The sequence below is a fragment of the Ixodes scapularis genome, unplaced genomic scaffold (genome assembly GCF_016920785.2).
Source record: "Ixodes scapularis isolate PalLabHiFi unplaced genomic scaffold, ASM1692078v2 PGA_scaffold1__304_contigs__length_218370807, whole genome shotgun sequence".
Taxonomy (NCBI): domain Eukaryota; kingdom Metazoa; phylum Arthropoda; class Arachnida; order Ixodida; family Ixodidae; genus Ixodes; species Ixodes scapularis.
The window spans coordinates 68,838,764-68,854,793 of record NW_024609846.1 but is presented as its reverse complement, the minus strand read 5'-3'; the positions used below and the strand labels follow the sequence as shown (position 1 = coordinate 68,854,793).

The 16,030-nt window shown below is 46.8% G+C and overlaps 1 protein-coding gene across 1 annotated transcript in view; it reads right to left on the bottom strand.

Moving 5' to 3' along the window:
• LOC8023100 (bleomycin hydrolase) overlaps positions 1 to 11,404 on the bottom strand; it is a 32,382-nt gene extending 20,978 nt beyond the window's left edge. The window contains exons 1-4 of the mRNA XM_029992825.4: positions 11,097 to 11,404; positions 7,734 to 7,888; positions 3,773 to 3,925; positions 2,849 to 3,079 (exon numbers count right to left, since the gene is read on the bottom strand). Coding sequence (XP_029848685.2) covers positions 2,849 to 3,079; positions 3,773 to 3,925; positions 7,734 to 7,888; positions 11,097 to 11,373 — 816 coding nt within the window. The 5' untranslated portion in view covers positions 11,374 to 11,404. The remainder of the gene's footprint in view (positions 1 to 2,848; positions 3,080 to 3,772; positions 3,926 to 7,733; positions 7,889 to 11,096) is intronic.
• Positions 11,405 to 16,030: the final 4,626 nt, after the last annotated feature.

The following is a 16,030-nucleotide window of genomic DNA, read 5'->3' as shown; positions in this document are numbered from 1 at the left end:
GAGTTGCCCTTTAAAAGGTAACTTCAAAGAAAAAAGCTTTTTTTAAACAGTCTAATTTGGACAAGCATGTCAAAAAACTATTTTTCCGCGAGAAAAAAAATGCTCACAGTAATATCAGCAATATTTATTGCGTAAGATAGATTTTAGTTTGCGGCTATTTCATCAGTTTAAATTTGTGCGCCAAAAAATTGGTGTTCCGTGACATTTAGCCCCAAACGGCTGCTATACTTCTCATTGGCTAAGAGATTGATTGACAGCTTAGATCTTGGTTGCTAAACCTTTGTTATGTTGTAATTTCCTTTTGAGCAGCTTATTCTTATGTTTAAAGAATAACCCATGTGATGAGTTATTATTCTTTACAAAAGGTTTACAAGACGGGCACTTCCGTTTGGATTCATACCATAACAAACAAAAGCTTCGCCCTTCTTTCATGGCCGCCGAAGACTCTGCTCCCGCCTGTCTTGTCTACCTCGACTAGTCATTTCGCCGAAGAGATCAGTGTTTCGTGCCGACCCAGGTGCTTGAGTGAGACTTCTTGAAGTGAAGTAGTGTGTGTTTAGCAGCTGTCGCAGGTGTTAGTGATAAGAAGCGACGCGGGGTTTTGGCTTTCATAGCGCGGTTCTTTCGTTTTCCTCTTTGCTTGCTTAGCATGCTTTTTTTTTGCTTGCACGTGCAAATGTCGACTTTTTTGGAGATGTCAGATGGGTGATCCCGACAACGAGCCTTCCAGCAGCCATGTCGCCCCGAAAAGGAATGCTATTTGGCTGGAGGCAATCGGGCATTCGCATAGTGACAAACGTGTCCAGTTACGTTCTCGTCATATTGCTCCAGAGGCCGTCGACCAGACGTCCGTGACTAGACACATCTGTTACGTAAAAAAACCTGGCACAACGTAATAGCTGTCCGCAGAAGCCTTTAGACGTCCGAATTCTGCGTTAGCCGACAAATTTTTTTTTCTCGCCTTCCAAACCATTTGACGTAAAGTTGTTTGAATGAACGTGTACTGTTATCGTAAATCTTGGCTTGTGATTGCGACTTTGTAGATTATCTTATTCATTTAGCTGGAGAGACGCAAACGACGGGCATAACAAAATCAGTTGCATATTCCACATAACTTGCAAAAGCACTTCCCCAGTCACCTTGCGAAAAGCGCGAAACATGGAGTCCGCACCGTCCCGACTTCCCAGTCTTTTACCTGCTGGCCGCTAGTAGGTATGTCTACTGAAACCAACTTGAAACTAGGGGCAGTGCCAGAGAGCAAAGAGACAAAGTTCGGAAAGCTTGCTCGCCCTCCCCAATTTCTGAACTCTCAAGTGATTGTACCGTAATAAATGCACAACGCCACTTCCCAAATAAAAAAAAGCACTATGTTCACTACGTAAAAAATGTTCTCAGTTCAGGCATCTGTGGGCAGGTAGGAAATCTTGCCCAAATTTATTCACACTGTACGATGAGCGCAACACGTCGCTGTGCAAATGCAGTGCAACACGAAGCATAAAAACGGCAGATTTAGGACAATTCTAAGCCCATTGTTCAATTAAAACGACGTAATTTTGTTGAAAACGCCCGCAGCTTTTTACTCACGGTATGCGTCGGGAATCTTCCACATTTTGAAACTGAACGAAGGAAGATTTACTTTTAAAAACGCTCGCTACGTCCTCTCGGACCAGTTTGACTGGATCAGCTGACGACGATGGGACTGAACCCATTGAACCTCAACCCAACAACAACCAATTTGCGCTCCGTGTTACTGTGGGTGTCTACTTCCAAGCACCGCACCACACACACCACAAACATTTCAGTTCTTTGTCGAATCGCCGTGTTGTACCAAATAGAATGAGATCGCCGGAGTCAATGCAGCACTGTCGTGAACGTTGGCCTGTGGCTGCGCACTCGTGGACCCTATGACTCCCTTCGCCTTCAAAGCACACACGACGATTACGGATGATACTTTCCGTCTTCTGGGAACATCACAGGGGCACTTCTCAGGTCACGTGTTCGCTATGTGCTCTCAAATTGCGCAGCTTTTTGTGTCCCGTCAAACCAAAAAAATACTGACGCCATGTTTAATGTGCGTTGTTGCCAGATCTTACCGGAAGTCAAGATGCTGCATCGTTCAACTCCGCAGCCAAGTCAAGGCGTACTTCTCCCCCGCGGGGGTCGAAAGAGCGGGAGTTTCAAATGTGGAGAGGTTCCGACTCTGACTAAATTACGTCCTGTAGTGTAAATATTGCTAAAAAAAATTTTTTTTGCGGAACATTTGTTTTGCGACATGCTTGTCCCAATTAGGCTGTTTAAAAAAACACTTTTTCTTTGCAGTTACCCTTTAAGAGGGGGAAGGTTTTGACAAAAAAAACAGTTCTTGCTACAGCAAAACTTTCAAGAGCGTAGTGTTTTCCAGTTTGCACAGATTTTGTATTTCTGATACAGACGAGCATTTCAAGGTTTTAAATGTATGGCTTACTCGTACATGCCGTCGCACTCTGAAGGGTCTATAGGTGGTATTCACTGGACACCATATTTGAGGTAACTGCCCACAGCGCATGCCTGGGAAGAATTTCCCGTCAGCTCTAGGGAAACCGCAAGAGAAGAGGGGAAGGAGAAATTCTATCACCAGGACTCCTCCTTTGTAGGTCCCAGGCTTCCCCAAACGTCGCTATTCTCCCTTTAGAAGATTATAGAAGATTCACTTGCCACTCAAAATTCGTACAAAAGCATCTTTCCCCTCTCTCTCTTTCCCGGTGGTTTGAAAGCAACAGCGAGCTCGGCTATGACTGCCAGTGAATACAACCTATACCGAGGGGCCGACTGACATGTGACCGAGGCACGACTAGGCCGGTCCACGCACCTTGCTACTGAGCAACGTGTTGAGCCGGCCGCTGGACTCTGAGCAGAGGGTCTCGGCAAAGCACCTCTTGGGCATGAGGCCATACTTTGTGATAAGGTTGTACAGCATGTCCCACTGTCCACCGTCGTTCAGGGGATCCTTGAGCAGGAACGAGACCAGGCGCCCGTCCACGGGTTCCCCCCTGCGCGCTGTCTCCACCATGCTGTTCAGGAAGAAGTTGCACCGCTCTACCTGCAGGGAGAGGCACAGGCAGAGGGCACTCAAGACCCGGATGGGCGGATGCACCATGAACCTCGCGACGGTTGGAAGATTGCACTGCCCAAGACTCGACGCGGATTCCGACGGCGTACAGTAGAGCTCAATTCGGACTGAAAGCTTCCCAGAACTTCCCGCGAGAGTGCCAACGTTTTTCGTGGAAAGAAGCCACTCCTCTCGTCCTGCACAAGGGAATGATGATTTCGCTTGTTTCCTATGCAAGTAATGCACTATTTCTTTTTTTGTTCTTTTCTGGTTGCAGGATACGGTTTTATTTATTAATTTACCGCTTCACACAAGAACACAAGTCATGCCACGCTGCCATCACAAAAACGACATGTCGTCGCCAACTGCGATCCTGGCGGTGTCGTAGCAGTGGTGGTACGACGTGGCAGTTGCACGCTTTGCCGCAGGTCTCTCTTCAGCTCGACGGTCCATAAAAGCTGTGGCAGCCGGGAGCCGGGACGCCACAAAGACCGACTTGCGTTCGAACGCACTTTTCACCGGCGTTTCTACGACCGACCGACGGGATCACGACGTCCGAGAGAGTGACACGCCGGCTTCCGCGATGTCATTCATTGCCACGTCGAGACTGCCTTCAATGCGGGGACGGAATGAGACGCAAGACACACCGGTCAAAGATACATTCGAAAGTCCCCCTGTACTTGCCTTGTCCCAGAAGAAGAGGTAGGCCGCGCTCAGCTCCAGCTCCTCGAGCTGAAGGTGCCGCATCATGGGCACACGGATGGCGTTGAGACAGGCGAAGATCCAGCAGCGACCGGAGACCCTCTGGTTGGTCACAGGCTTGCCCTCGATGTCCACCTGGGCACAGACAAAAGCGCGCGTGAAAAAGACGAAGCCAAGAAGGCACGAAAACAATCTGCAGCGCAAAGTGTCTATGATCTCTCCACTCTAACAAAAATACTGGAGCGACTTCTTTTACCTTGTACCCTACCTTTTAGTATGTGCGTTCAAGGTTAAGATGAAACAAACAATTTGGTGAGTAGAGATGCCATGAAATTGATATTGTCCCATTTTTTTCTCCTTCTACTTCTCTAAATATTAAAGTCCATCAATAATAAAATATTAATTTTCTTGCTTTAAGCCCATCTTGGCGCAGGTGTTCCGCAATTTGAGCTCAAATGCCATTTCGGCTCAAGATGTGGCAGACTTTCGTTAATGAAGCAATCTGGTACAAATGACACAGCACTTCTATCACTGCATTTGTAGCCAAGCAAAATAATTTAAGCATACCGACCAGCGTCGGCAAGCAGGGGCACAGAAAATCTATCCAAGTCTCTTCCGCCATCTTGGAACTATCACCCTGCCATTTATGGGGCGTTAGAGTTGCGAAGACAGGTAAGCTGGTTACGAAACATTGCATTCTTAACCCTGAGACAAGCACTACTTTATTGTCAGAAGCTATTATTACCAAGCAGGCTCACTCCCAAATTTCCAGTACAAAGTTGTTCGTTGCAGACACTAATTCCACACGGTACTAAATAAGCATCGACAAGACCACATTCAATGCCATTGCCATTTGACGGCGAATTTTCCGGTGATATCTACATGCGCCAATTAATCCTGGACACACTTTAAGGCGTTTATCTATTTCATAAAATTTCATAGCTACCGAATTTCAAAAGAACAACTTTATCTTTCTCTACTCCAAGAGGAAAGTGAGCCCACGAATAAAGACGGGGAAACTAATCAAGCTGCTGCAACATACAATTGCGTTTTATCTGACTTGTGCTATTCAAGCCAGAAAGCTGGCAAAGAAAAGACATTTCAAAGCAGCAGCACCAAATTTCCTCAGTTTCTGGGTTCAAATGTGTTAACAAGCCACCAATGCCGATAACTTGCCTTGAGCACTCCAAATCTACTCTAACACATCAAATATTTTATCAGCATATCTCAAACAAGTAATTAAAAAGATGCTGCTGCTCGCAGCTGAGGGCTCCACTGCACCAAGTTTGGCCCTTATCAAGGTGAAGCAAAACCAAACAAAAGAAAAAGCAAAGTAAGAGCAAACTAGGCACCAAGCGTTTAGACAATCTGCAGTCAGTCATAGTATGGCGACAATGCGGATGAGGGCAATTATGAATTATATTCCTAACGAGCGTGTTGGTACGATGCACTAGATATATCGGGCAAACGGGCCGGTGCCTAAATGACCGCCTGAGGGAGCACTTCCGAGAGGTCGCCGATCCCAGCGAGGAAACGGTGCACCCGATTGCAGCACATCGTCGCACATGTGGAGGATGTAAGCCAAGGTTCAAAAATACGCGCGTGCTAGCTTGCCATCCTCAGAGATTCGGCAGGGAAGTTATCGAATCTTTTGCGATAAAAAAACTCCGTCGTCAATGTCTCTTCCACCTCGCTAGCCCTCTCCGATAGAGAGATAGATTATCTGAGCCAAGAGCTGTCCGGGGTGATTAGACGACCTCGGTGAGCGGCCCGACCCCAACGAGTCCACGCACCCAGCTGCCTCTCCCACCCTCCCTTCCTTCCTCTTACTCCCCCTCTGCCTCTGCCCTTTTCCCCCCTTTCCCTAAGTCTGCGCAGGGGAACATACGTTCGCACCCCATGGAATAAACTTTGTTGAGAGTTGAAAGAATGTACTCGTCTGTGTTTCGTCCTCTCTCTGTTTTATACTTTCTGTTATCTAGTGCAATTATGAAACAGGCACAAAAAGCACGAGCAGTTCCCACGAGAACTGCTGTTGGTTAAAAGTATTGGCAGTGGCATAGCATAGCACAAGCATGCCGCAGGGCAAAGCTAACTGAACATAATAACACTGCCCCTCGCAACATCTGCCTATGCGGGAAAGCAAAAACCAACCTTTTCCAGGAGGAGCGCTGGTATGAGTAACGCTCTTAAAAAATAGTCATAAATGGAAAGCCATATACTAGGTATTCACGGCGAGGTGTTTGGGAATCACCGCCTAGGGGAATTTCTTCACAGTCCAGAGCAAAAATACTTCAACTTCCTCTGCTGGTGCAAGCATGTGCAATGCCAAGCTTCTATGCACTATGAAAATTAAAGCATAACCACGTGGGTAGCACATGCACTACCATAGTGAGGAAAACAGAAGTGCCCCTTGCAAACTGCTCACTGCGACTATCTCATATGTGCTGGGTAAAACCAAATTTTAGAGAATTCTATTAGGAATACTCTTAGATGACCTGATCATATATGTAATGAGCAATTTGAGTACATGTAGTGACCTAGTGTTTTTGTACCAAAGAAATAGGGAATAAAATGCCACTTCCTTAGAAAGATCAAATGATAGGGCTAATTTAGGGTATACTCCATTCACCCTTAAGCCGAGACTGTAGCCGAGGCTACAAGCACAAGAGCTCGGCCTTCAAACTTTCCTCCGCAGAACGAACCCTCGCGCTAAGAAGTCACGTCTCAAAGCCAGGAGCTAGCTGGCACTTGTAGCTTTAGACTCAGACTCAACTTAAAGCTAAACAGAGTATGGGGACCAAAAGATTCCCCAATCAGAGCCTCCAGAGCACTGGGAAGAATTAGGATTTCAAAAAAAAAAATTTGTGTATGTACTTGAAGACGAAAAAATGTGCAGCAAAGTGCGAAGGAACCAATAGCACTATAAATTCATATAGTGGATTCTCATGAAGATCAACGGTTATATGACAGGCACTAAATTTGGCACTGCAGTGTGAATGGATTATCTTTCAACAACCGTTCCTCCCATGAATCTGAATGGCACAACTGACGAAGAGGAAGATTCAATCCTCGTTCCTGCCCATTTCATTCTGGATGAGCATTGTACCGGCGTGCAATTGTGTGTCATTACTGCATGATGCATGTTGAAGACCCCAGGCTATATACCACAGTGGAAACATTTCTGATCTACGGCAGAGACACCAAATGCCCGTTGGGGGGTGACCAACTTCCCAATGTCTAAACAAACACACAACAGAATTAGTTGCACAAAGAGGCTGTCTGAAGAAAGCCAGTCTCGATAGTAACGGATTACAAGCAACGGATTACTGCAACTTCTTTTTCGTTTTAATTAGCTCTAATGCACTACTTTTTCTAAATATAACTTGTAACTATGTAAACGTGACTTTGTGGTCCTATTAGTCTTTCTTGAGCAATGCTGAAAGTAACTAGGTTACTTTCATCATCTCTTCAGTTTCTTGAAGATTGAGATGTCGAATGAATACAATAGCCATCCCTAGCACTTTCCAAATTCCTAGTTCCGCCATTTTTAGTGCCCCGTTCGCTCTGTGCCAACTTGTGGATATGTATATTTTCTCACAAGTCACGCATGTTCAGCAATGACAGGGATGCGTTCACCATAGAAAGAGGGAAACTTCTAGACAATTCCAAGCAAACAAGAACTGGTGCTTGTTAACAGTATGAAGTAATTTGGATACTTTATTTGCATTTCATCCTAAGGAACTTAAAAAAAAAAAACTGATTTTCGCCTTTTTTTTTGTAATGGAAAAGTAGCTGAAAAGCAATGTCGTCGTAACTATAATGAGTTACTTCTTTGTTGCAGTAACTAAGGGTAACCTCGCTACTCTTTTTTAGAGAAATAACCCAAGCTATTTTTTAAAGGAACTTGTCCAAGACTGTAAAAAACTGCACATGATCCTACCTTGTGAGACACCACGTGATGTACATTGGTGGAGGTCTGGTGGCTGAGGTACACATCCTTCAAGTCCACTTTGGTGCAAACATTCTGGGCCAGCCTGTTCTTTGGGTCCTTTAGGAACTCCTTCTGGAACTTTTCCAGGACATCCTTCTGCAGAGCTAGAAGCATACAAGTGGCAGAGGGTACCATTAGGAGGTGGAAAAAAGAAACAAAGCACGGTGGCAGTACTTGACGTACATTTCAACACGACACTGCACTCTCGAAGTGGCTACTACAACTGCAGTAGGTCGTAGAGAATCAACCCAGATCACTGGGTTGATTCTCTACCCCTGCCGATTTCAGCACGTGAAGCAAAAGTGCAAGTGGAGCTTTTGCTCCACGTGCGCCAAGCTGCAGTGCTTTAACACACTCGGCCATCGATCACCCCCCACTAGGAGTGACAAAACACTGTTCCTGCAGCTGTGCATACTAGACAAAAAGAAGGAAGAGTTTTTTGCAAAAATTGAAGTGGTCTCCTGCAGCTTCGCTTAGTCTTGTGAATGAAATGAAAGCTGTGCTAAGTGGCCATGCTGGGGGCACGTTTGACGGGATATGGTCTCTTTGTCACTGGACGATTGGTAACAGGCCCATTGATAACTGCGTAACATTGGTCATAGGATGATTCGGCATGGGGGCAACCCGACGCATGATGGTTGGTCTCCAAAAATATATTATTGTTTGATTCAGGTCGACCAGGCAAGGCCCCTACAAGGTCAGTATGGTTGATTGTGGGTGAAGAAACTGAAGCAAATGTGTCCCGAACGGGACACGTCGCAGCAACTTGAGAACGACTACTGTCAAACTCATTTCATACCCAAAAATAGAGGTGATTGCAACGGAGAAAGGTGCAGCGATGCTGACTCACAACAGGTTTCAGTGTAAGTACATATAACAGAAGAACAACGCACTGTTGTAGTGGAGTTGCCGCAAAAGATCTTGATAGAAAGAAAAGCTTACAACTGATTCGTTTGCCAGTTGCATTATTGCCCATTTCAAGCAACCATATCCCCGTGGTGGACCCAACCGAGATCTGCATAGTCGTCTAACCAGCAGGTGTGTGCCAAAACCTTTTCTACATTTAGCACTGAAATATTTGCGCTTTTAATTACTTGTTTATGTTACAATAAAAAAACGTAAAACTCCACATAACATTTTATCAGGCACTCCTTTGGCCATTGTGATGTCACAAAGTTTGCAATGCCCACTTCGTCACCACTTCGACGTTGATAAAATGAAGATCTCACAGGCTGAAGGAGGCAGAAACGTTTAAGGCCCGTTCACACACTAGCAACCAAGTAGGACCGGCCGAGAAGAGACCGGCTTTTAACAAAGTTGTTCAGGTGGGCTAGTTGGTTCATGGCTGGATAAAAGCGCCGAAGGCGCTTCAATTTAGTCCACTCTGTGTTGTCGTTACCTCCTTCACTTTGTCCCTGTCCTTCGGCGCTTCTATCCTGGCCTTTAAACCTCTTGCTACAACGTAAAACTGGATGCGCTGCTGCATCGCTGGTCCTACGCCGTCGCAAGAGGCTTAACAGGCGGTCTTGTCTCAGTCGGTCCTACTCAGTTGCAAGTGTGTGAGCGGGCCTTTACAGGAGTGTTAAAAATAAAATAGACATGCCGACTGCAACAGGCAAAAACACATTAATGCAGGACAGTACGACACCACCTGCCGCATTGACAGCCCAGTGTAGCAACTCGAGACACCGTGTTTTGAAGTCTTGAACTTCCTATATCAGAATGGTAAAATTTCTTTCCCAAGTATTTCCTATTCCGAGTATATTTATACATATACATTATTTCTCGTAACTTGAAACAAATATGGGGTATTTATGCATGCTCGAATGATTATGCAGATCCTCCGACATTGCATGAATTTGCAACCCAATCTATTGTTCCAACAGCTCAGGCGACAGGAAACATAGCTAGTTACTGAAAATTGTGACTTGTAGATTATTATATCCTTCCCTGCGCTGTCAATGTGACCAGCTGTCCAATGGACGAGTCACCCTATGACGACTGTTCCTATGCGATGAATCGTCCTGTTATCAGTCGGCCTGCAACGAGTGCGCATATGATGAATTGTCCTCATCCCATGTTTGACATGCACTTCAATCGCTACATGTGACCCCGATAAAAGCCATTCTGCAAACAATCATGGTGACACAGAAGAGCACATATTTCTTATCAGAAATATATATATTTTTAAATACCTTATATTTAGCAAGATTTTTGCTTTGATAGTCATTGACGGAATGAAAATGGCAAGGCATGTCTTTCTCAAAGAACAATGCTGCCAGTGGAAAGCGTCCTCTCGTGAATGTTGTAATTACTTCTCTTTATAAAAAAAAGGAAACCTCTTACTGCTTGTTTCATAAGCGCTGTATGAAGGCCTCCAAAGCATGCAATAGGCCAGGGTATTAACTTTTAGCAGCAAGTTCCACCACATACTGTGGAAGTTCAAAGCACAGGCTCGCATAGAATGCAGGGTCGCAGTTCACATCACTCCACGGTCGGCTGGTGTGCGTGTGGTGTGCATTGACGTAAAAACCTCTGACTGTATGGGGAGCACCGTGCTGAATCAAAATTACCACTAGAGATAGGTTAGCAATCGTGGTAACCTTGATGCTCATGCAATGGGACGTTTTACAACTATGATGTTGTAACTCAATATCTTACTGAGAGTGAAAAAAAGGGTAAATATCTGAAGTTTTAATCACATTTAAGCTTAAGCAACTGATAACACTCTTCAACAGCAACTTTTATAGCTCCCTGGTTGGCTACCTAATGGTGATAGTGAGCTTTTGAATGCTAAATTTGTGAGTAGCTGCAACTCTTGGAATGTATTCAACGCAGTTTGTTGAAATTATAGCCACCAGCTGTTCCGTCCACACTCCGTACCTACGCCGCTGCGTGAGCGCAGACGGTTATCAAGTTTCGCCACGATTGTTTTGTCTCCTCCAAGTCGTTCGTTTTACACAGACAAGGGGTGGGCGGTTAACCGGCCGGCAAATATCTGCCAAAAGCGACTACTGTTCACTGAGACGAAAGCAAGCTGACGAGTCAAATTTAAAAAGTGCTCGCAGAGAGCATGTGTGCCACAATCACCTGTGTCAAGTTTCCAGCGGCATCACGCGTTTTATCACGTGAGATGTCACTCCGGTTTCTATGCAAGAACGACAAACTGTGGCTATTTTTGTCGTCATAACCAAGACGTAAAGTTTCAGTTACCTCAGCCTGAACGTCCGAACTTCCTGAAGGCGCCAACGCTGCAAGAACGAGGCGGTGCCGAGCAGTGACAATCTAAAAATAAGGGGCGAAAACGCTCACCCGAAGCCATTCCGAGCAGTACACCACACCGACTGACTGAATACGGCTTGAAGTTCTCGGCTTCGAAGCTACACCCACTACAACGGGCAGCAGTGTGCGACGAGCTGCGCAGCGCCGGCAGATGGGATGAAGTTGCTACTACCGCAACCGAGACCGCAGGGACCAACGTTGGCAGAGACGAATCAGTGTGACATCCAATGCAAACCACTTGACAAGGAAAAAACCGAAAGAGCAAGGAGCAAGCGCGAAACGTCAGAATAACTGAGCCTGCTATCATGCTATTTTCACGTCTGTGACGTCATCGCGATGAGCCGAACTTTTGCCGAATCCAAAATTCGGCGCCGAATCTTAGGATGCGGCAAGGCCGAATTTTCGCCGAACCTGGATTCGGCAAAGATGGATGGATGCTTGGATCCATCGCGTTTGCCCGCTCCGCGAATGCGGTCACTGGCGGCCATCTTTAGGTAGAGTTATATCACCTCTAGCCAATGTAAGCTGCTGCAGCCGCTATCATCCATCCATGTCAGATAGCGTTTTGGCAGGTGGGTTGGCAGGCTGCGATCAAAATAGCGTGGGTGATATTGCGTGCTTGATTAAAATTATTTGACGAAACATGTTTTTGAAACCCGGCGTGAACAGCAGTCCGGTTTTTGAGGACCTGGTAAAAGTTTCACGAAATCGCAGCACCGGAAGAAAAGCAGCACAGCACGTATCGAAAGTCGCATCGAAAGAAGCATCGAAAGCAGACGACGGTACGGAGTCTGCTTTTGATGCGAGCTGCGCTGCTTTCCCCCGGTGCTGCGCTTTCGTAGAACTTTTGTCGGGTCCTCAAAGATGAGGCTACCGTTCACGCCGGGTTTCAAGAATCTGCTTCGTCGAACAACTTCAATCAAGCACGAAATGTCACCCACGGTACAGTGTACTAGATCTATGGCTATTTTTATGGCAGCCTGCCGCCATTGCGCTGTCCGCCATATTACTATGATGGCTAGAGATGATATAACTCTACCTAAAGATGGCCGCCAGTGACCGCATTCCGCTCCATAGGAGGAGCTGGTCAAACGCGATCCAGCAAATAGACATAGAGATCAGTGATGGATATAGATCGGACCAGAGCCCTGGATCGGACCCAATCGGACCAGAGCCGTATATGTAGAGAGTTTGGTCAATGGGAGGCGCGGGCAGAGCCAGGGCGTGCGGCAGACTCGGAAAGAGGGCCTGGCATGCTTTCTTGACCATGGAGAATAGAAGGGTAGGAGAGGGCATGACGTCGACCGCGTAGCCTCCACAAGCCATGCTCCCTTGACGCCTCGCCTCTTTCTCATTTTCCTCCTTACTCTCCTCACTTACCATGCCAACGTGACCACATCACGTGACCTTAGCTAGACATCGTCTGGCTGTGGGGTACTAGAACACACCACAGTCTAGACTTCGACCTGATAAAACCTACCGGACGGAGCGCGCGCAAGCCTGCAAGGAGTCCTTCTACAATCAACCATCCATCTCACACGTGACATGTCACGCGCACCAATCGCCTGAGAGATCTGTGGTCACGCTGGGCACAAAATCGTTTAAACTTTTTATGACTAGGCTTCACCAATATTGCAACGTGCCCCCTCCTAGTACTTCTAACCTCCTTGCTCTTGACCAACCAGAAGCCGAAAAGAATCCCCTAGCGGTGGTAGCGGCAAACAGTTCTGATCAAAAGTCTATGTTCGTATATGGTTTTAATAAGCGCGTAAGAGTGAAGTGTAGCAACTCTTTGTGGTTGAAAATAGGGTACACGTGTTGTTTTGATCATAATCATGCAGAAAGATGTAGGAAACAAATGCGCCGCGCAACTCTGTTTTGCGCGGACCGTTCGGTCGGCAGACTCCCTGCCCTGGGCGCTTAGCGTACGGATCATGTCGATCGTTCCGCTAGTCGCACTCTACATCCATCATTTTAGATTAACGTGATTGAAACATCACGTGCACCATATTTTCACCCATTGAGAGTTACTCCAATGCAGTTATCAGGTTTGTTTCTCGCGACCACCGCCAGGGTATTATTTCCGGCTTCTGGTTGGTCGCATTCAAATTTCTGAAGACGCCCTGGAACACGCCCAGCCAATACCACCTAGAAGACAAGGCCTGCGCATGACGTTTCGTTAGTAGCAGAGGTTAGTAGATCCCCGACCCGCCCCAAGCGGCAAACACCCCGAAGCTTGACGAGAGTATATATGGGCCGCTTCAGAACTACGGCTGCGTTCCAAATCTTACCCAAACGGATCCGAGTTACTCCGACGGGTCGTGTCACGTGACAAGACAGATATTGAAAAACGCTGGACGCGGGTAGGTTTTAGAACGCCAAGGTATAAACACCTTATCCTGGAGTAAGATCGAGTAAATTTTGGAACACGGCCAACTAAGTCGCATTCACTTGCGGCCACAGCTGTGTGCGCGTCTGCTGAGCGCGAGCTGATAGCGAGCTTGCAGGTCATTTGTAACGTGCATGCGAACACTCCCTCGGCCAGAATCGCCACGAGCGTTTCGCCGCAGTAAGGTTGCAACGCCTATTGGCTGAGAGAAAAAAGCAAAAACAAGCAAAAGCAACACAAACCGGAAGTGACAAAAGTTTTTGTTTTGTTTGTTTTTGCTTGTTTCCATTTTATTTTTTGTTTTTACTTTTTGTTTCTCCAAGTGTTTGTTGGGTGCTCTTGGAGCGGTCGCGTCGGTTCCAACGGTCTTTCTTGTATTATACGTTGTCGTGTTATGTGCCGCCGTATTGCCGAGTGGAGTTGGTCGTGATATTCAATGCTTGGGAACGAGCGTCGGCAGTGAAGTTCACAGCGCATTCATGCAAGCTAGCAGGCCCCGTCTCGCCACATGGAGGCCCGTGGGACGCTTGTTCGGAACGTAAAAGGTGAGTGGAATTTACCTACTCTGGTGGCGTTCGATCGTCGATGCGACACCTCAGTGGTGGAATTTGATAGCGCTTGGCTACCTCACGTAGCGTCGGGGACAAAGAAGATAGTAGAGATAATCAACGGGAGTGACATGTGGCTCCCGGGTGCCGCCTGCGCCGCATTTGCATTCAGTAATCGCACTTAAAGAAGGACCAAGCGCGTTGGGAATGTCAGCTTTTGACGAGCTCGTGCAGTCACAAAAGCGTTCTGTCGAAAGACCGGATTTACAAACAGATCACGCTTCGCGAATGGCCCTCCCGGCGCGTCGAATTTGTGGCGGGTAATAATGTTACTGTTCATCCTGGTAGGCCTGCGATGGTGTTTTCTGCACAAATGCTGTATTCTGCCTCGTGGTACATTCACACCTGCAGCAGAACTGCTAAGCGATTCTGCTACAGGTTAATCGCGAAGAGTTGTGCTCTTCCATAATGTGCATGTTAAAGTGACAACAAATAAGTGCCTCTCTGTTCTACTTCTCCTTTGGTATTCAACTGGTTGTATTTTCTACTACATTTTGTTCAGACAGCCACTGCGAGACAGGCATTATACTATACTATCCAAAATAATGCTTGAGCATGAGACGAGGTAACAGAAATACTTCTATATGTGCCTGCTTTTTGTGTTTTTGCAAGACAAGGTTTTATGTGCCTGCTTTTTATGTTTTTGCAATTCACTGGCTAGACCACTCTTCTCATGGTTATTGTTTTGTTGGGTGCAAAATTTTCCACCCCAGGTGTCTGATGCTTGCGGCTGATGGCTTCTACCTACGTGCATCAAACAGCGGGCCTGCACCTTCGCCGAGACAGCAGTAAAACAGTTCTGGGTAACTGCAGCGACTGGGTCACCGATGCCGTTCCACTTCCTGCACTGCACTCCGCGTGGGTCAAAGGGCCAGCGCATGCCTTTTATGGGTTGTCGCCAGCCATAGTGAGTATGGCTTGGAGTCACGTCATGCGAGTGAAATGCTTGTCACCTGAGTGACGTCAGTGGGGGGTTGCCGCCACCGCCGTTGGTGGGGCTATGATGGTGGTCTGCGATCACAGACCACCAAGCACCATTGCACTGTTCCTGGATGAACTAGCCGCTCTTGAGGAAGAACAGGGTGCTTTGGGAAGAGCTATGGTGTCCGCTTTTTCACTAGCTCCAGCTGTCGCCACAGACATTTTGTCGAAAGGAGCAACATGTATGAATGAGTAGACGGCGCTGAATGGCCGCAAGGGGCCTCGCTTCTGATCGAGGGGTTCAAGATAGTTCTGTTTCAACAGAGCTACCTCTTGGGGTATTGTACAACACAGGAAATAAAGGGCCCAAAAGTTTTTTACCTTGACGAGGTGTGGGTTATGGCAGGACCAATTTTCTCAAAGGTGCGAGTAGACACAAATGCGGCTTTGTTCCGTGGACACCTTCATGTTTGGTGGCACGAGGCAGTCATTGCTTAACCCTGCTTAAAGATCAACGACTGGACTGGTCAAGGGTGGCATGCCTGAGAGTGGGACAGTAGACAGCTGTTGTATATCAACTTTAGACTTCATTCACCCCTTGAAGGGGCCCTGCAACAACATTTTGACTGATTTTTAATTTGCACCGATCCTGAGCGCACTGAACGTAGAAACTTAATGAACCTTTTCTTTTCTCAAATTTCGCTTTATTTTAAAAGTTATAGGCAAATTAGAATTACAAAAACAAGCAAAAAATAACCTCCTTCATGACGTCGTAGGTCCTGGCTTGAGTGGCCGTGAACTAGACGAGGGATAGTGAGGTCAGCGAGTGCTCACGGCTGCCGCACTCCGTGTCGACGGCTCGAGGGGGCGCCACTAAAGCACGTGTTGGATAGGCTGTATGGAGCGGGCGGTGAGGGCGGCTCGCATTGCATTTGCTGCACGATTAAAGACTAGTTGGGCATAACACTTCATAGGCCACAAACGACAGCAAACAAGGGGTAAATATCAGTTCAGAACGGGAGCCACTTCGCGCTGCCATACCGCCA